The 20370-nt window shown below is 41.2% G+C and overlaps 1 protein-coding gene across 4 annotated transcripts in view; it reads right to left on the reverse strand.

The window, feature by feature from the left end:
* Positions 1–456: 456 nt before the first annotated feature.
* Positions 457–20370, reverse strand: part of bsna (bassoon presynaptic cytomatrix protein a) — a 129361-nt gene continuing 109447 nt past the window's right edge. For 2 of the 4 annotated variants that reach the window (XM_054796246.1, XM_054796236.1), the window contains 9 exons: positions 19294–20227; positions 14695–17188; positions 13355–13855; positions 12528–12850; positions 10471–10564; positions 10011–10142; positions 9846–9901; positions 7743–7867; positions 457–6486 (listed from right to left, as the gene is read on the reverse strand). In XM_054796246.1, coding sequence (XP_054652221.1) covers positions 9861–9901; positions 10011–10142; positions 10471–10564; positions 12528–12850; positions 13355–13855; positions 14695–17188; positions 19294–20227 — 4519 coding nt within the window. In that variant the 3' untranslated portion in view covers positions 457–6486; positions 7743–7867; positions 9846–9860. Of the gene's footprint in view, positions 6487–7742; positions 7868–9845; positions 9902–10010; positions 10143–10470; positions 10565–12527; positions 12851–13354; positions 13919–14694; positions 17189–19293; positions 20228–20370 lie in introns of all 4 variants that reach the window. The other 2 variants (XM_054796264.1, XM_054796255.1) reach the window with 2 other exon arrangements.

Here is a 20370-nt window from a genome sequence, read left to right on the forward strand (position 1 = left end):
TGGTTGTACAGAGTAAATAATCGGTCGATATAGTAGATCGACGAAAAGACATTACTACCCAAATGATAGTAGTGAGAGAAGACCGGAGCGACCACTGGTACAGTACAGTATGTAACAACTATTGCTGCTTCTATGATACAACTTTTAGTCTGAGTAGAAATTTGATGCTATTCCTCTTTGATTCAAAGATGATCAACCTATCCTGACAAACTCCTGTAAACATTTGAAGTGTGAAATAAGACTCAAGAGCTGAGTTGATACAGCGTCCTCTACGATCTTCTCAGCCTTTTCAAGTGCAGGCTGGCTGAAGTCCAAAAGAACTTGACAGAACTTGAGTCCAGAAAAAGTATGGAATTTTGAAATGTAATGCTTAATGTCGCATGTCAATACAGTATAGTCATGTAAAATCAGCTGTTACTTGGCTTTTGGACAATCATCACAGAAAGTGTATAAGAGTTTCTTATGTATTTTTTTTATTTTTCCTGATTGCAATGTATTTTGAAGGTCATAATTTGTCATTCATCACATTACATGGCATGATGCACCAAGTCTACTACACCCATTTACAGGAGGAACACACAGAAACATACACAAGGTTTTACGGGGAGAACAGGAAGTTTAGCTCATTGCACTTACAACAGTGAATTGAACACTTTGTTGTCATTATTAGGCTCATTTTTTCATCTCCACCCTCTTTTTTTTATTATTATTGTTCATATTTTTAAACGTACTGTCCATTTCAGGGCCCCCATATATCACCTGCCCCGCCCCTCCCTGAAAATTTACATGGAAGCCACAAAAAAATCCCCGACGTCTTGTTTTTGATGGCATCTCATTTTACAAACACAACATTTATAGAAACTCCACACAGACCAACATGTTTTTCTTTTCTTTATATCAGATTACGATTTTTTTAAATGATTTTAAAACAGTCGGCACGAGCCAGCCACACGCACGATGCAAATTATTGTCTGCTATCATTCAAGTGAGCTCTTGTTGTTGGTTAAGTAGTTTTTATACACAAAAAAGCACATGTTGCGGTATAAGGAGGCTCAGGCTTGCATACGGTCCAGCTTGTGTTGCCGTGTGGTGTGCAAAAGGCCCCCCGCTCGCGCCTATGTGTATGTGCATGTGTGTTAATATGGCTGCTGCTGACACATGTTGAAAAGAACAAGATCTGTCATGTTGTTGTCTAAAGTGGGCAGCTCTCGTCTGCTATTTCCATTCAGGAAAAACTTATAAGAATACAGTAAAAGAGAAAAAACCTGGCAGCCCGAGGTGGAATGTCAACGAGGCTCGAAAGCTCAAAGGGAGGGGCTTGGATGGGTGGGGACAGGTGTCAGTCCATGCATGCAATTTTCCTTTAATGATTACAAACCAAAAATGATTTTATAGCCGTTTACTCTCGTACTTTGTCTTTCTCATCTTAAATGTATTTTCATATATATCTTTATTTGTGTACGTATATTTTTCACTTTAAGATATATCTGGCTAAAACAGCGATGGTGGTCACTGTCCTACGTACTGTACACCTGAATGCTACCTTTTTTGGTTTGGACAACATACACAAAACCTCTGCGCAACACATTTCTTTTTCGATTTCATCACTGTCAAATTACGGGGACAAATAATAAAACGACATTTTATTGCAAATTTCTGTTGGACAGCATTGGTGTTTTTCACCTTTATCTGGCTCTAAAATTACCGCCCAATATTAACTTGAAAGTGCAACATTTACAAACAGTATGTGATGCTTTTAATGGCTGTTTAAAAGATTTTAGTTGTAGCTCCATTTTTTGAAATCCGAAAAATCTAATTGTGTTCTGGATAAAATTAAAAAAAAAAAAAAAATGTGTGTATATATATATATATATATATATATATATATATATATTGCTTAATGGCTGTAGAATTTGTGAAGAAAAAAAATGAAATCATGCACAATATTTATAATTCTTAAAAATTAGGGGGAAAATATTCAAGTACACAACATTTACATTTTTCTTTTTTCATGGCTGTAAAATAAGTACAATTATTAAAAATACAATTTAAATGCACAACATATAATATTTGTCTTTTTCATTGCTGTAACATTTTTGGGAAAATTAAATTCTATTTCAATTTAAGTACAGTACATTCACAAATGTTAACATATAAGACAAACTGGTCAATTATTGCTGAGGCTAGCACACTTATAAATGGAAAAAGAAGACTTAGTGTCCTCTCAGGGCCTCAAACGATAATAAATAATCCAAAATGATTCTTTCTTTTCTATTTTACCAACACTTTCCACTTTAAAACACAGTTTAAAGGTGCAAGGAGAATGTTAGCGCTTTGTCTTATCTTAAGTAGATTTAATCTCCATTATATAATGCTTGTTTACATTTGTGCTTAAAACGTGCGGACTGGTGAATTCACCCACTCGCGGTCTCTAGTGAAGTCTATTACTATTTCTAGAAATAGACACAGAGTGCACAGATAGCACAATAGGTTCGATGGCTTTCTTCAATAACTCATATTACAGGATAAAAGCCCTTCTGCTTTATGCATAATTAAGTCACCTTGAGTTCAGATTTAGACATTTAGATAGGACTAGTAAATGTTAATGGCGGTGAAATTAGCAAAAATGTAATTATCAGAAGCCATACAGAGATAAGTAAAGTAAAACAATTGTTTTGTCTTATTAGAATTCCCCACCATGAGGCTATAGTTAATAAACATATTTTCCACCATAACATTTTTTTTTTAAATGCTAAAACACTCTCACCTTGCTTGTTACCGGCTATATATTTTTCTTCATTTTTATAAAATAAAATGTTTAATAATTACATTAATATTGCACAAAAAAATAGTTATTTTATTTGTGTTTTGTGGCATCTTACTGATTTGTACTCAAAACAGAATACGATATGGTGTTGTTTTTTTCTCCTATATTACTGTCATTATTTGACTATTGGCCTGCAGTAATACGTATTCTTTCTATAAATTCTATATCATATATGTTATATCTATTAAACATATCTGAAAGAAGTAAACATTCAGGCAGCTGATCACTATGTTGTATTTTGAGCTAGAGCCATCAGCCCCTGAGTAGAAGATATCCTGCAACCCAGGGGTTGGAAACATGCAGCCTGTGGCCCAAATCTAGCTAGTGAGGGCATCAGATTTGGCCCGTGATGCAGTTCTAAAAACACAACACCACAAGTAATTCATTATACATAATAATAATAATAATGATCTGTTCAATAGGTGCAGCTTTTTTTGTTGAGTTACAAATCTCACAAGACTTTCGGAAAAAGATTCCACACCCCTGCTGTAATCTGTATACAGTATTTTATATATATATATATATATATATATATATATATATATATATATATATATATATACATACAGTATATATGACTATCTCTCTGAATAAGTCTCTCAACTAAGTTATCCCTTACCAACAATGACTGTGTTCTGCTATCACCAGTGCCTTTTGTTTTCAACTTTAAAGCCACAAAGCTCCCCGTTTCCCAGCAGATATGAACACACCCTAAACCAACCAATAACCATTCTTCCTCATTAACACGAATAAACGACCCCGGTTTATGTTGCTCTATATGAAAAATGTCAAAACAGCATGACAGCAAATGATTGTGACTTTGCACCCACGATTCGCCTCATTTCTTGGTCATATTTGTCGTTTTTTTTTTTTTTTTCCTCCAAATGCGATTCATTGCATAGAACGAGTGGAAATGAGAGGTCTGCCTTGTAGCCCGGCCCGCCATACTTGTGGCTGTTGATTGAACTGTTTTCTTTTCATTGACACATACATACAGAACTGCCCATTCATACAAACATACAAACATTAGGAACAGAACAATATAGAGGTGACTTGGAGGTTTTTTCTTCTTTAGTTGACGCCGGGCAGCATGCGAAGGTCCCCGGTGAGCATTTATATGTAGACAATATACAACAGAATTGTCTCTGCTTATCATGTTTGGCTTTGACAGTACTGCACATTGTTGTATGAAGTAGCAAAGCACAGATCCCACAATGCACTGCAGGAGCATCATCAGCAAGGGGTGAACACTGACCTGAGTAGTTTCCATGACAGCTGAGAGAGGTCGCAGGTCAGTCGGGGGTGATAGAAAACAAGAGTGTAAAAAAAAAAATTGAAGGGATTTCTGGTTCCTTGTTTTTTTCTTCTTGACACTATTTTAAAGTGTGCTTTCATGTGCAGCGTGCACTTGAGTGAAGACGAACGCTGACACATGATGATGATGATGATGATGTGTTCAGCTGGGAGATTCCCCAGTGATGATGCCAAGTCCAGGGTGGTGTGATACCCTGCAATGCTCTGGGCTCCAATAACGACTCCTGGCTAGGACGTCCCAATATTATTGGTCAAAGAGTATCTGGGCGCTGGGTGGTCTTGCTATTGTAAGCTGCTGCCTTCCTGCACTGTATACAATATTAATAAGCCACAGCCTTAGTACAACATTAGGGAGTTACAGTCATGTGCAAAAGTCTTAGGCCACCACTAGCTTTGTTTTTTTTTTGTGACCTTTTCCACAGCAGTCATCTGGACATAGTAAAAGAGCAGTTAGCAGGTTTGCCCATTCCCTCTGGATAAATGTGCAGATACAGCACTAGTGGAACCTGTGTCACATTCTCTTCAAAGTCATACAATTTGGAGTTCAACATTTCAACCATTTTATTTGAAATTTGATTCCGTTGTATTAAACGTTATGTTTTGCTCCAGTGGATACGCTTAAGATTTTAAATATAAGGTTTTAGAACAGATTACTTCACTTTTACCTCTGACTGGGGACATTTGTTTTTCAATTAGAACAACTTGGAAGTCAGCTGGCATCAATGAACGGATTGTATTCAACTTCAGAGGTTCCACTGTATTCTGTATGCATTCATTGTCCTGCCCTGCCATGAACCAGGAAGTAACCTGCAGGCTAACAGATGAATAAAGATTAAAAATACAGCACTGCATTTTACAGTTCCGCCTTGATGGAGATCGATCGTCTCCTGAGTCACTTTGCTAAAAACACGTTAGCCACTAACTACTACTGTACTACTGCAGTTAGCCCAAAAAAAAATCAAAATATATTTAAAAAATCACTATAAATCCAAATTTCATACATTTGTGTATCTAATTGTGGCCCAGGACTTTTGCTTTGCACTGCATGATTGATGAGCATTACATCATTGGCAAGTTAGACAGACGAAGGCAACACATTTCTACTTGACCACACACAATTGTGCTCTTGACTGTCTCAACTCTCACTCTATTGCTTCTATATGTCACAATTCTATGGGTGTAAAAAAGAAATCAGCAGGGGCTCTGTGACTGGAGCAAAGCGTTACAAAACAATTACTGGAACAATAGAAAAGAACGATAAAAATATAAACTAATCTCCATGAAGAAAGGTATGTTTGTAATAAAAAAATAGTCCACTTTCACTTCAAAATAAAACATAATTTCACTTCAAAATAAAACATAATTAAGGCCTGCTGGCAAATTAAAAAAAAAAAGAAATAAAAAACACTGCACACACGTAAAAAAGAAATGGGAATTATATCACAGTTGGTAAAAAAAAAAAAAAAAGTATTGAAGTTAAATGTCCTAATGGCTTGGTAATGCCTGAAAACAACCAGACCACATTAGGCTTCCCTCGTAACACCAACAGATTATATATAAATAAATTTACATAAAACTAATATAATTTTTTTACATAAAACAATACACTCGCTTCCTTCGTGTCACTTCTTTCCTCATTCCCGCTTCAATGCATTTCGCCGTGTCTTTATGGCCTCCGTTTAGTGATGATGAACAGTGTAAAGGTCTTGGGGATATAAAGTTCCATGCATTCCAACGTCCTACGTATTATTATTATTATTGTTAATGTTATTGTTTTCTCCCTCTAATGTTTTACATCATTAAAGACAAATTGAGGAGTGTTGGACTTTTAGAAAACAGAATCGGCATTCAGGAAAGTGAAGAAGAAGAGGAGGAGGAGTAAACTGGAATGTGGATAGAAACTGTGGAAAGAAACGCCCACCGACATCGTTGTCTCGTGATGCATTCTCTTGAATTTGACAGGAAGAAACAAGAGGTCTTCGGTACCAGAAAAACCTGCAGTATCACCATCATGTTCCTCGCTCCTCAAATTTCCTTGGAATAGAGAGAGAATAGAGCTGAGTTATTTCTCAATTCAGCACGGGCATCCCGACCTGGTCCCTTACGCTGCTGACAAGCAAAAAGCAGCAAATGATGGCGTCTGCATACGCGCGTAGTGGCGCATCCCTCTTTTAATGTTCTCCTTGCTCAGCTCTTGATCCCAGTTGATGAAGTAGTGACTAAAGCACTGAAGGGAGAGCATCAAAACAAATGTTTCAGCCGCCAGTTCACGCTTTTTTCATAAAAACGAAGGAGGGAGAGCTGGTTGGGAGAGCCTCATGGTGTCCAGTGACAGTTTGGAATATCTGTGGGGGTAAAAAAAAAACAACTCTTAGGCGTAAAACATCTTTGGAATGGCTTTAGCTAGCTGTTGAAAGTAGGTCTGCCTTCACACACTGGCCTATTTTGAGCCCGACCCCCCTCTTCTAAACAAAGTCAGCAATTACATGATTATGTGTGAGGTGTGTTACAAGTGATTTTACTGGAACCATCTGGAAATCGTAATGTTCAATATTTATGCTAAAAATACTTAAAAAAATGTGAGGACATCCGACCAATTTACTCCATGATTGTCACATGATACAGTGTGACAGGCAATCGGGAAGACAACTGACTGAAGAGGGCCAGCCGAAATGGAGCACCATTACTCAGGTGTTTGTATCATATGTCCTGCAAATCTAAACAACAAAAAATTGCCAACATAATGGAGATAACAAGTGAGCTAGCAGCTTGTTCTTTCTCCTTTTTCTTTTCTGGCTACTCTGTGACACATTGCAGTGTCTTACAGGTCAGTCCAGGTGCTACGTCAGGTCATGGTTAACCGTGCAAGACCAGTTTGGGGGAGAGCTCCTTTCAGTGTGTAGTATGCTGTGTTGGTCATCTCAGAGTGCACCAGTTATCAAGCTCTTGCAGTGTAAAAGGCGATGTTACGCATTACATGGGATGGAGGCTGTGCATGATTATGCAGGTCAGGTTAAAAGACATACTGTATTTCTGCAGGATTGCTCATGAAGGTTTTTTTTGTTTGTGTCCAATGCGCAGTAAAGATATTGGCCACCAGGTGGCGTCCAAGTCTCAGACATTGACTAAAATGTGCAATGCCTCATTTATAAAAATGTGTTATAATTGTGTTTGTGGTGTACAACTGCACTGCATAATAAGGCAGTGTAATCCCAATAAAACATGACTACATGAGTGCATTGAGTACTCAAGGACAATCACGTGACTATTATAGTTCTTGGCCATTAGGTCCTTGTTAGCTCAGCTATATGACTTAAGCACATGTGGAACATTCAAGCCTATTAAACGAGCCTATTACCCTGCTGAGATGGGGATATACCATCACATGCATTGCAACGTGAGAGTAATAATGGCAGTGACATAGATAGATCAGTGTATTATTTGATTATTATTGTATTGTTGAAGAAATCAAGACGTTTGTAAGCATAACATGGTAATGGATCAGGACCGTTTTTGTGTAAATTTCACAGCTTGGAGTCTTCACCCGAAGCAGTACAAAAATAAGCTCTTCTTTGCAGGTTAAATGGGTTCAGGTACTCACCAACATGCTTGGTGCTTCACTCAGCACTCTCTCTCTCCTGTCTCTCTCGCAGGGAATTCAAAAACAGAGGAACATCACAGGTTTTTCTGGTACAAGGTCTCATGGCTTTGTGTTTTTCCATAGTCCTGCAAATGCACAAATACCTTATGTCAGTAAAATCTGCTCAAATAAAGCAGATGCTTCCCTTAGACTAAATATTGCAACGCTGTATTCATCATTTTTACAGATTCTGTCGAAGAGAATGACGTTTTCCAGGGTGATTGTCGTATCATATAAGTTGTCAAGTTTGGTAGGGTTTACAGCTGCTGGACTGACTTTCACATTTTGAAATGCTCATTCTCCACAAGAATCAGGAGGCTGGAGTTCCTTTTTTAAAAATTTTAATAACAGTTCAATTGAATTTGAAGCGGTTTAGCTCTGAACCTGAGGTTGTGCTGCCTGTCTGCTTTTGCTTTCCTTTCCACTATTGTTATCATGTACTTTAACAGTGTAATTGATATTTCTATTTTTGAATTTATAATTTAATATATACACTCCTGATCAAAATTTTAAAACCAGTTGAAAAATTGCCAGAGCCCACAAGCTAAAACTCAACCCTGAACCCCGACATCACTTCCTGTCCGCCATTGATTCTGTGCCCTTCAAGGTAAACTGTCTTTGGTTTATTTCCTCTAGATTATATCTACTATATTGGGTAATACCAATGTAAAGGTGACTATGTGGATGTTATTTCATATCTAAAAGGCTCTAATGTTAAAAAAAAACATATTTAGAAAATCGGAAAGATGTTTTCTATGCCATAACTACAAAAATATTCCATTTAAAAAGAAGGAATGTAACTTTGTGCAAATTCACGTTTTTGCTTTTGAGTCTGGAACCAATTAATCACAATAAACGAGGGATTACTGTACTTTACTCTTGTAATAAAATTGTAATTGTGGAAAAGTTTTCTTTCGTATTTTCTGCCATGTATCCATCCATCCATTTTCTATGCTGCTTATCCTCACTTGGGTTGCGGGTATGCTGGAGCCTATCCCAGCTGACTTTGGGTGAGATGTAGGGTACACTCTGGACTGGTCGCCAGTCAGTCGCAGGGCACATATAGACAAACAACCATTCGCACTCACAATTATACCTATGGACAATTTAGAGTCGCCAATTAACCTAACATGCATGTTTTTGGAATGTGGGAGGAAACCGGAGTACCCGGAGAAAACCCACAAACGCACGGGGAGAACATGCAAACTCCACACAGAAATGCCCAACGGAGATTCATACCCATATCTTCCCGATCTCCTGACTGTGTGAAAAATATATTTTAGACAATCTGGGAAAAAAAACGATTTTGCAAAATCTTAAATGAAATTTAAAAAGGAAATTACTTGTTAAGACAATTGCTTGAACCTAATTTTGTCTTGGAAGACAAATTGTGTGCATATGCTTTATTGTAATGTTTTAATGTACATTTTCAAGTACATTTTTTTGGAAGAAATCTGAAATGATAATGATTTACAGTGAATTTTCACATTAACACTAATGATGAAAGAAATCCCATACTCATGCTTATAAGCAAACCCTTTTGATGAACGCTTAAGTTCAGCTTTAACAGAGCTGCTGAGCAAACACACACTGACTGACATAGTAAAGCTACAAATGTTCCACTAGCACGTACGGAACCAAACATGAGGCACTATGACAGCGGGGAAGAAACAACACTCTGCCACCATCTGGAAACACTCCTTTGGGAGAACACTTGTCTCAACTAGTTGAGGTGCACAGTCCTCTACTACCTACAAGAGGAAATTCACAAAAACACAACACTGCAGATCTCCGACATCATCCCACGAGACCTCCAGTCCAGAGAAGTTTATTTTGTAAGCTAATGCAATGGATTCAGTATTTTAACTTAATTTTATTTTTGTACATCACTTTGATGAGCTGGGGTTGTTTTAATTGTGCTATACAAATACATTTTTTGGAGGGCTTTTTGTACACGGTTGTAAAAATATCGCATTTTAACACATTGCATACTTTTCAATGTATTAATCATTCCTACAAAACACAAGGCAATTAAAACACATAATAGACTGCATGCAAACACACCTTAAACGTAGCACTTTAGAAGAAAGAGGTGAACTTTTTACCAAAACCGGATATAGCTGGAAAAAGAACAAAATATAGGTTAAAGGTTGTCTGGAGAAAACTTTGTGATTACATCCAAGCCAAATAGTGTGCTAGAATTATATATACAGTCATTACTGATGATACCTTCTCCCAGTTTTCCGGCCTGCTCAGCAGCTCCTCCAGGCAGGATCTTGGACAACATGCTATCTCCCTCCATGCCCGGCTGACCTGCTGCTGCACTGCCAATCCCTCCTGGCCTAGGAGCAGCTTTGGAGCCTGCACGGGATGATTAAGAAGATGAGGGCGAAGAAGAAAGGTGAAAAGGAACATATGGATGATGGTGAGATAGCAGAATAAAAGTCTTGTTTGTCGTTTTCACTTTATGTGACTTTTCTGAATGCTGAGCAGCAAAATAGGATTTTGTATTTTTCATTGAGTGTATCATTTTTACTGTGGTTAACTTCTTTATACACTTGTTTTTTAAGTAAGCGTAATAAATTGGAATAAGTAATAATGAACTTAATTTAGTAAATTATACCATTTTCCACTACTAGTTTTGAACACTGGCCATTGACAGTGGGCTGTAGCACGCTATGTACTTCACCTATGCCTGTGAGTGGAGGTTGAGCTCCTTTTGAGGCCATTACAGGTGCTGCTTTTGCTCCAATGGCTGTTGCCGGAGGTGTTTCAATCTTGGCCTGCAAAAAGAGAGCAAAAACATTGTTTACCATCATTGTTTACCCTTGTCACAGACTTGGTGATTAGAAATAGCGGGGGAATTCACCTCAAAGACAAAGTATAATGGCTGCATGCTGAATTGCATCTGATTGATGAATTAATAAAGAGGCGTGTCAAGACTTCTGTCTACAGTATATTTAGTGTAACCTCAGTTTTCGTCATTAATCTGTTCCAAAAGGTCACATTTAAACGGAAACGTACAAAAACCAAATCCATTTTTACCACAACAATGTAAATCCAATGAATCCATTCTAGACACCCGAAAATATCAACAAAATCACATTTTGTGGAGAATAATTACAGTCCCTGCTGCCCACTTTCCTGTGCTTGCTGCGTTTGGTTGACATGACAGGACCATGATCGGTGAGTCAGTTAGTCAATTCCTCCCAATTACAAGGGACTCCCATTGGTTTCCTCACTGCAATAAATCCTTCCATGAACTAACCTCTATGTTTCATGGTATTGACTAATTCCAAAATATGTAAGTTACGACTAAGTTTGTTGTGAAAATAATGACATTTTTTGTCAAGTTGTAGCTCATATCTAGAATGCAGATGAATTGTGAAAATATGATTATTTCTCACTGTGTATTGACTGTTTTGCAAAAAATGCTCTGAAAACTAGCATCTTGCCATAAAATTATAATTCTGTCATAATTCCGAAGTGGTTCGTAAGATATGGGTACGGGGGTAGCAACAAAACCAAATTTAACAATAAAACCTAATTTAAAAAAGCTTGCACCATTTTGCTTGTGGACTCATATCAAACAATCACATAACATAACAGATTACATTTAGTCTGATTTAGCTGCAGCAAAATAAAAGCTCTCCTCCATGCAGCATACGACATTTAATTATACATAGGCACTTAAGCAACGCTTTTAATTACACAATGGACCTAGCATGAGGTTAAACAAATGACTTGTGCCTGCAGAATGAAATGATATTACTGTTTATAGCTTTCCTGACGGATGTATTGGTGGACTATATATTTCACAGTATAATGTATATAATAAATTATATGATATTTGTCCTTTTGATATACAGTAACAAGTAACAAATGGGACAGGGAGGGAGGGTAGTGGAACAGAGTAATTGATGTACAGAGACACGAACATAACTGTTGGCTTTGCAAAGTTTATACTAAAAAGTGAAGTGACCCTCCATAAATGATATTGTTAAAAATTTCTACATACAGTTTATAGACCGCATCAGCCTATAGGTTGCAGGTGTCCACGTCGTAACACGGGATATTTAGTACACGGAAAGATGTTATACAGCGATTTTTAAAAACTTTTAATTCAATAAATGCTTTATTCCCAAACAGTGGTGAACAGTGTGTGTAATACAACTAGTTAAACAGTAGCCTACCAGAAAAGTCATTCATCACTGTCCTCATCCTCCTCCTCCTGGGAACTAAAACCACAAAGTTGTCTTTCTTCAGTGCCCCACACTGCGCCAGTCTCTCTCCCCCTTCCATTGTCGCTCACAGCGCCACACCCGACCCAAAGCAAATCAGCCCCGGAGGCTGTGCTGTCGTCTCCAGCACGTAGCAGTCCAGCCACCCCGTAAACCACTGAGGACAGAGGCCCTGCCCACATCGCTCCACGCTGCCAAGATCCACCAGCATAACCGAGCAAAAGGAGCTAGATCAATCTTCTTCAACCTGAAAGCTGCATTACATGCACCTCTGCACGCATTCTCCATGATAAGGACGCAAGCACAAAGCGCGAAATGAGTGCTTCGAAGCACACAAAATGTCGTGAGACCAGAATGCGACCACAAATTTGCTGTATCACTGTATAAGCCGCAGTATTCAAAAGTCACGGCTTATACACCAAAATTACAGTAAATTCATTTGATCAAATGTATGTGTTGGGTGTGTACTTAGCATGTAAACATATAACTTATTCCTTCAGCTCACCATAGGGGTAGATGTCGTTCCTGTTGGACCCATCTGTCTGGCCTGACCCATAGGTCCACTCGCTGCTCCCATTTGACCAGGCTTGGCCTGGCCCGGCCCCAGCCCCATGCTTTGTCCCTGGGCTGGGGGCTGCTGAGCACTCGTGGTGGTTGGGGTCCCTTGCTGCCCTGGTCTGACTGTGGAAGTCTGGGCTTGCTGTTGGAGCTGAGCCCTCTGTCCTTGGGCGGCGTCATTCTGGGAAACTTGACCACTCTGTCGCCCGGATCCCGTAGTACCACCAGTGGGGCCCTGACCTCTTGAAGAGGTGCCAGACCTAGGGGCACCTAGATGTACGTAATGAGGGTAGATATTCGTTGATAAAAAATCTGATTTGATATACTTAGGCTTTAACTTGATCCTATATATTTCTGTCACTGATGAAGATTCCAAGTAAAGTCTGCAATACATTGTAAACCTGCAACCAACATAACATGCATGAGTGACAGGGGGCATTATACCACACGAGAGAGCAAAAATCAAACCAGAGATTTAATGAATTCATGACTAAGAACACAACCTTGGTGATGCCCTTAGGGAAAACATTCTTCAAGCGGTTGTGCTTGATGGAGTTAATTAAAAACTGTTGAACCCTGTGGGGACACTTGATTGTAAAAGAGCACTAAACTGGATCTGAACAAAAGCTATGTTTGCTGCTGACCAAAAAAGAACTGATGAAAATCTAAGAATCTCATCTACCTATTGCTGCAATATTGTTGTGTTTTAGGTCTGCAGGAAAATGTAAGTTTTTGTTTAATTACCACGGCCAAGGCTATTTAATAAAAACGTACCCGGTGCCTGGCCCTGCATGTCCACTTGTTGCTGAGACTTGCTGCGTGACGAGCGATGTGGATCCCCTTGCCTGGAGGATCTCTGGCTATGATGGTGACCAGACGAATCCCGAGAGTAGTCTGATGAGTGGTAGCCCCCGGACCTTGAATCTCCACGTCTTCCTGATGATGAAGACCGCCCCGAAGGGTCATGCCGCATAGACGTGTCCTTTGGGTGGCCCTTAGATGACCGAGAAGACCTTGGTTCATCTGAATGACGTGATGAGGACGAGTGTCGACTAGAGCTTCCATGGTGCCGATGGTCACGGGACGAAGAGTGACGTCCTCCATGGCCATACTCATCCTGGGGCCACAGGTCCTCCTCAGGAGGCTCGTCATAATCATGATAGGTATGTTTGACACCGTGGCGACTCCTTCCAGATGAGTGGCTGCTGCCGTAGTGGCGAGAACTGGAGCGTGGCTTCTCAAACCAGTCTGTCTCTTCCTGGCCCAGATGGTAGGCTTTGGAAACCGAGAGCAGATCACAGTCAATCTCCATGTCGTTCGGTGACAGCGACATGCAGGCTGAGAAAAAGAAGGAAGAAGACCACCCACATGCCAAAGAAGGAGAAGACACAGAAAATCAAAATAAAAGTTGTACATCCATGCAGAGTACAATTGACATCACTTTCACGTTACAAGACTAACTAGATCAAATGAACACTGCAAAATTGTCTGCTATAAAAACTATGGTGGTTATCTTTTCATTGCCAAGGTTAAAGCCAATCATATTGGGTAATACAGAGCCTTGATAACATATACAATATGAAATATCTACATAATTGAGCCTAGCAAATTCTGTGGCTAAGCGAGTAATACTAACATCTATAATGGATGAATTTGACCTTCCAAAATGATAACAAGACTGTTTTGCAGTGCAGCCTGAAATCAGAAACAAAAACATGTATAAAACATCAATGCAAAAGATACCGATAATGATATAACCCTGTAAGATAATTTGCATTGGTGACGTGCAAAGAAGACCTTCCAAGGGAATCAGAGTGGTGTGAACGAAGAAAACGACCACGCCGGAGAACCATGCGAGTACTGGACAAACAGATGACCAGACGAACAGGCGGAGGGACGGATAGGCAGGCAGACAGACAGACAGCAGTCCACTGAAATGAGAGCTCCAAGTGACTCTCAGGAAGAAGAAAACATTGGCATGCAACGACTAGCTCTGCCTTTTTCTTCTCTTTCTCTTTTCTAAGCCTATCCACTGGGTGGGTGGGGGACATTTAGATAAACGGTGGGGGCAGTAGTAGATAGTGAGACTGTGGGCATTCAGCTCCCACAATTACCTTCACTGTCTGACACAGCACAATGATAATCGTCTATTAAGTACGTATCATCCGACTTGTAGACATGGGTCCGGGGTAGGTCTCGAATGTGGTCTTGCACATCTGGCAGAGAGTGACTGGAACCATATTGGCCATAATAGTAATGGTATCTACTGCTGCGACTGTCGTAGGGGTCGGGACCTAAGCTTGATGATCGCCCGGAGCTCATGAGTCTCCCCAGGGGACTGAGTGGGCTCTCTTCTTCAGAGTATTGCCTGGTTGGGTGCCGCCCACGGCTGTAGCCACATCGGTAGGAGCGGTCATCCCTCTCATAGGATCTGCTGCGGTACCCAGAGTAGTCTCTGGCTGTGATCTTGTCCATGCCATAGCCGGTGGAGCGGGAGCGGCCAGTAGAAGTGTAGTAAATCCGATCATCCTCCTCCCCCAATGAGCCATAGTATCGACTACTATGGGTGGTGCCACTTCCAGCGTCGTATGTACTCCTCTTAAAGCCGTAGTCCTCTATCAGCTGACGTCCCCGAATGTGGGCGGAGGAGTAACCCCCACCAGCTGCTGAAGAGTAGGAGGCCAGATCTGCCTCAACATCCCGTGCCTCCTCAATAGGAGAGAATTTGGAGATTTTCTGCTCCATACTGCCAAGTTTCCTGTGCTTGCTGCGTTTGGTGGACATGACAGCAGGAGCCAGAAGGCTTCTGGGGGACGAAGATTTCTGCACACCAGAACGGAAGCTGTCGTGTTTGTAGTCATAGTCATAGTAATAGGAGGATCCCCCACCCAAGCTAGTGCTCACGCTGCTGCTGCCCCCTAGAGGTCCGTGCCTGTAGCTGCTCTTACCCCTGCCATGGTGGTCGTACAATTCTTCCTGCATCGCTGCTTCCTCCTCGGGTGCCCTGCCATACATGGAGCTGCCAGTTCCCCCACGCGTCGTGCTGCCAATGGTGCTGCTGTGCCCATGGGTGTCGCCAGGATAACGTCCAGTGCCGCCGTGATGCATCATGTCCACTGTTGTCGTGCCCAGCCCGTTTTTTGCCGTCAGCTCACTTACATCATCAATCATCATGTAGTTCCTTGGGATGTTTTGTTCTAAGCCAGGTGCCCCATACATCCCTTCTGCTGTGCTGTAGGTGGATGGACTATCCCCAGCATGCCCATAAGCGTTGGAAACTGTTGCTGTATACTGTCCATATGAGCTGGCTGTTGTTGTTGTGTAGGAATATGCATTAGCAGTGGTTGTGGTGTACTGGCCATACGAACTAATTGTGGTTGATGTATACTGTCCGTAAGTACTAGGTGGCATGGTAGCGAACCCACCATAACTGCTGGACACCGGTGCTGAGCCATAGGGTCCATAGCTGGCCATGGTTGTCGTTCCAGTGTACTGACCATATGAGGGGGCTGAACTGGAATAGGTGCTGTCCTGTGCCGTGGTGGTAACCACAACTGTAGGGTTGCTGATTGTCTCGTAATTAGTGGGCATTTTATGCTCCAAATCGGCCAGCGACGTCTGCCTGGGCCTTCCATGGTGCACTGTCAAAATATCTGTTTGGGGCTGCCCAGGGTAAGGGGTGCTCTGGCTGGGGTAAGAGGACACAGCACTTGGATACGGTGAGCTGTGGGTGGGGTATGGGGGCTGACCAGGTGGTGCAGGGCCAAAACCTGTGTGCCCTGGTTGAGGCTGAGGTTGCGGTGCGGTTGGCAACCCGATGTCTGTTTGGGGGTATGGGGGTTGAGTTTGGGGATATGTGTGGGAAGAGTATGATGTTTGAGATTGGTATGATGGTCCTGAAGGGTGAACATGGCTCTGGAGGGGAGTCGGTTGTGGCAGTGCCTGGGACTGAGATACTGTTGGGTAAGGAGGCTGGTTAAATGTTGAGGACTGGTAGGGCAAATTTGATTGAGTGGGGGCTGCTGGTTGGCTCTGGGGGTATTGAGAGGAAAGGAAAGATGATGTGGGTGGGTATTGGGCTGCTGTGTTCAGATCGTTGTTGAACTGGCTCAGAGGAGCAGTACTTGGTCTTGTCAGTAGTCCATTGGTCTCATGTGATGCAGCTGCAGCTGCTAATCGTAGGTTATTTAATTCACTATCAGACATATAGTCCCGAGTGTCACCCATGCACCGAAGATAAGCAATATCCCTCCTCTCCCTCTCCTTGACTAGTGTCTCTTTCCTTTGGTGGATCCCCAGCTCGAGGTATCTCAGCTTAGCATCAATCTCTTTCTCCTCTTCCTCCAGCTCAGCTTGCTGCTTTCTCAGTTTAGTTGATTCTTGCTCTACAGCCTTCAGCTCATGGGTGAGGTCTTTGAGAAGGCTGGCTTTGGCAGCTAGGCCAGACCTGGAGCTGGGCTTGAGGCTGGGCACGGATGGCAAGTAGACCTGTTGGAGGGCAGGCGTCATCAGAGGCAGATGAACCGATGTAGTCGTTTCTTCTGGAGGCGGGCTTGGCAGGGTTCTCTTGACTTTACGGAGCAGCGAGCTTTGCTGAAGGGCTGCCAGCTGGAGGATGAAAGAGAGGGAGGGGTGGAAGAGCAGTAGAATATGGGGAAGACAAAGACAGCAAAGTATGAAAAGATATAATAAAACCGAAGAATAGGAGGGTGTGATCATTAGGATGGCAGGTAGAAAAACATGGTCATAGGGCAGGATGTTGTGGAAGTTAAACAAATATGTCAGGATTAAAGATTGTGAGGAATGAAAAGTCAAAAAAAGATATAATGGAAGCAGAAAAAATAAGTTGTTCAGAGTATGAGTAAATGGAAGTTAACATGTCAAAGGAGACAGGAAAGTGGGGGAATAAAGGAATGTTGATAATGATGGTGGTAGGAGAAATTAGAATTGGGAGAACAGATAATATCACATAAACGGGAAGGAGGAAAAGTTGAGACAAGAAAAAGATTCGGAAAATAAATATAAGGAAAATATATGCATCCAAGGAGACAAGGGAGACACACAGACAAGCAGACAAGGACAACAAGAAACAACAAGGGGGTTGTGTTAGAAGACATACACCAAAAAACTTTAAATTAGCAATAAGTGGCATATAGTATTTTAATCAAACAGCAATTTATGATGTAAACAATATTTTGGTCTTTTCTTATTGTGTCAATAAAACAATTTTATTCAGACTTGGAGTCACACTCATACTGGTTTACTTCTGCAGCACAGTTAACCCTCCCTACTTTTGTCCCAAGCTGGCCGACACTCAATTTGCACTTGACTCATTCATGCCCAGGTTTGTTTACAATATCTAAGTCATCACTTTTTGATACAACACTGTATTATTACAAGTTAAGGCTTATTTTGAGTCATTCTGCTTATTTCAATTTTAAGCAGTATTACTAAGACTACACTGAAAATATATACTGTAGTAAAATTCAATTTAAAACATTGATCTTGAATGCCTGAATGTACTGTTTTCACTTTCTAAGGTAATTACTCCTACTATATTGATTTAGACCAGCCTTTTATGCTACCACCTGATCTGTTAAACTTGCAGCCCCAAACCTCTAGCGACAGTTTTGAACTGACTGCTGTTTTATTGGGATTATCAAGATAATTGAAGAACTTTGTGGTTTGCTAGATCTGTCCTCTTTCAGAGATTAACTCAATTTTCTTTGCTTTGCTTGCTTCTCTGAGTAATTAAAAGGTTTGTTAAGACTACTTTCGTTAATAAATTGTCTTCAATAGCCATTATAGCAATGTATAACTTGCTGCGGTGTAATATAACCAGGATAATGCTTCAGATGGTGACGCGACAAGTCCAGACAGATGGCATGCATCAGTTTCCAGTGCCGCAATTACTTCCTATGCTGAGAAAGAGCTAGAGGTTATATACTTAGTTTTTCCCAGAAAAGGTCTTAAATTGTTTTTCCCTCCAACAAACTAAATGACAGAAGACATTAAATTCCAAAATTGTAACCACATCAATGTATTTGCAATTTTATCAAATGTGTATTAATAAAAACTGTTCATACATTATGCTTCTAGTTAATTCCAGTATGAAAGGTGCAGTCTGTCTGGGTTTGGTACTGCATAGTGGGCGCTAACTTTCGAATGTGCTGCAAGCATTGTAATCCATCCTCTTCCTGCTCCGACATTACATGCCACACCCCATATATCACACACACGTGCATTAGTTAAGTTTGTTGTCAGTTTAAAATTGAGATTTTAGTAAAGTTAAGCTGAAAATTGTTCATCGCCTCTCTGTTCGTACAAGATAACAATGAGTGAAAGCCATGAACGCCAATCATTTTGAGCTAATGGCGTGTACGCCCAGGCATGTTCGTACGAGACAACAGTGAGTAAAAGCCATGAACGCCAATCATTTTACTCGGTCCGAACTAAATTTTTCACAAAGTTTAACTTCAAATTGTGACTAATATAAACATTTATTTTTTCAGTCTGTTCTTTTAAACCACTCTTGGTTGCTATGCTATGCTGTCTATGCTAGCTGGTGGTGGTCTTCTTAAAATCTTTGGTTTAAAACATAAATGTAATTTGAAGACGAAGAGGGACAGCACGTTTGAAGCAGTACTTAAGTGTCTTAAGTTTCCTAAATCCATTCTATTCAGTTATTGTGAGTATTATTTGAGTGACGTTACCTGGCTCTGCAGTGCTTGTTGTTGATACAGGGACAGTCTAGCCCTGGTGTGCTCATCGGCAGTGGGACTAAGAGATTTGGGGTCTGACATGGACCTTTGTGTGGTCTTCATTGGTCTGGGCACAGAGGGATGTCGCTGTGGGGACTCGGCGGTGTATGACTTCTGCTGAGGTGTTACATGGGCCTTGTTCAGCCTTTCACTGGATAGAGAATTCTCCAACAAGCGATGAGGGGACACAGGCGAGACGGGAGAGTAGAGGACCTGTGGGGATTTCGGAACTGTCTGTTGCTGCCGGATGATGCTGGAGATCGACTCGTTGTGTAGGTGATTGTGAGGCTGGTAGTTAATGTCGAGCGGGTCAGGACGGCGGCGCTCAAATTTGGCAGCGTTTGCTGTGATATGCTGCTGCTGGCGCTGCTGTGTGGAAATGTCAGCAGAACCTGATTGCTGGGTTCCACAGCTGGCGGAGGAAGAATAGGGGCTGACTGTGGTTGGTATGCTGAGCTGGGGAGCGACAACACCTTGTGACTGGGCTTCTGGTTCAGTCTGGCATGCTAGTGACTGTCCCTTTTTGGTTCGTTCTGGTCCTGATATATAATGCACAATCTCTACTTTATTTGGGTCTGGTAATGTCACATGGATCGCAGGGGAGACCCTTCCAAGGTGCTCTACTTCGGTCTGGCAAGACATTTCCCTGATGGTTTGGACAGCTATACTGGATGATATCATCTTGGAGGTGTTGGTTTTGGAGACAGTGCTTGCCGTGGTTGTGGTAGTACCACTGCCAGTGGTGCTGGATTCAGAATGTCGAGAGTAACGTGAACGTCGTCTGCGCACTGGCTGTCCTGTTTCAGCTTTGTCCTCATCATCATCTGTCTGAACTGAGCAGTCCACGCTACGTCCACGCCTCCTGGTTCGATGACGCATCATGTACCTTGTGACAGAAAGACGAATGCAACAATTATGATTCCTGGACACTCATTTTTAAAACAGGCTCAATCACACTATTTATATCATCATTATATTGTAATTCACATAATTTGGGAGGAGGCATTAACTGAAGCAACAATGCAATGA

This window comes from Dunckerocampus dactyliophorus, chromosome 1, assembly GCF_027744805.1.
Source record: "Dunckerocampus dactyliophorus isolate RoL2022-P2 chromosome 1, RoL_Ddac_1.1, whole genome shotgun sequence".
Taxonomy (NCBI): Eukaryota; Metazoa; Chordata; class Actinopteri; order Syngnathiformes; family Syngnathidae; genus Dunckerocampus; species Dunckerocampus dactyliophorus.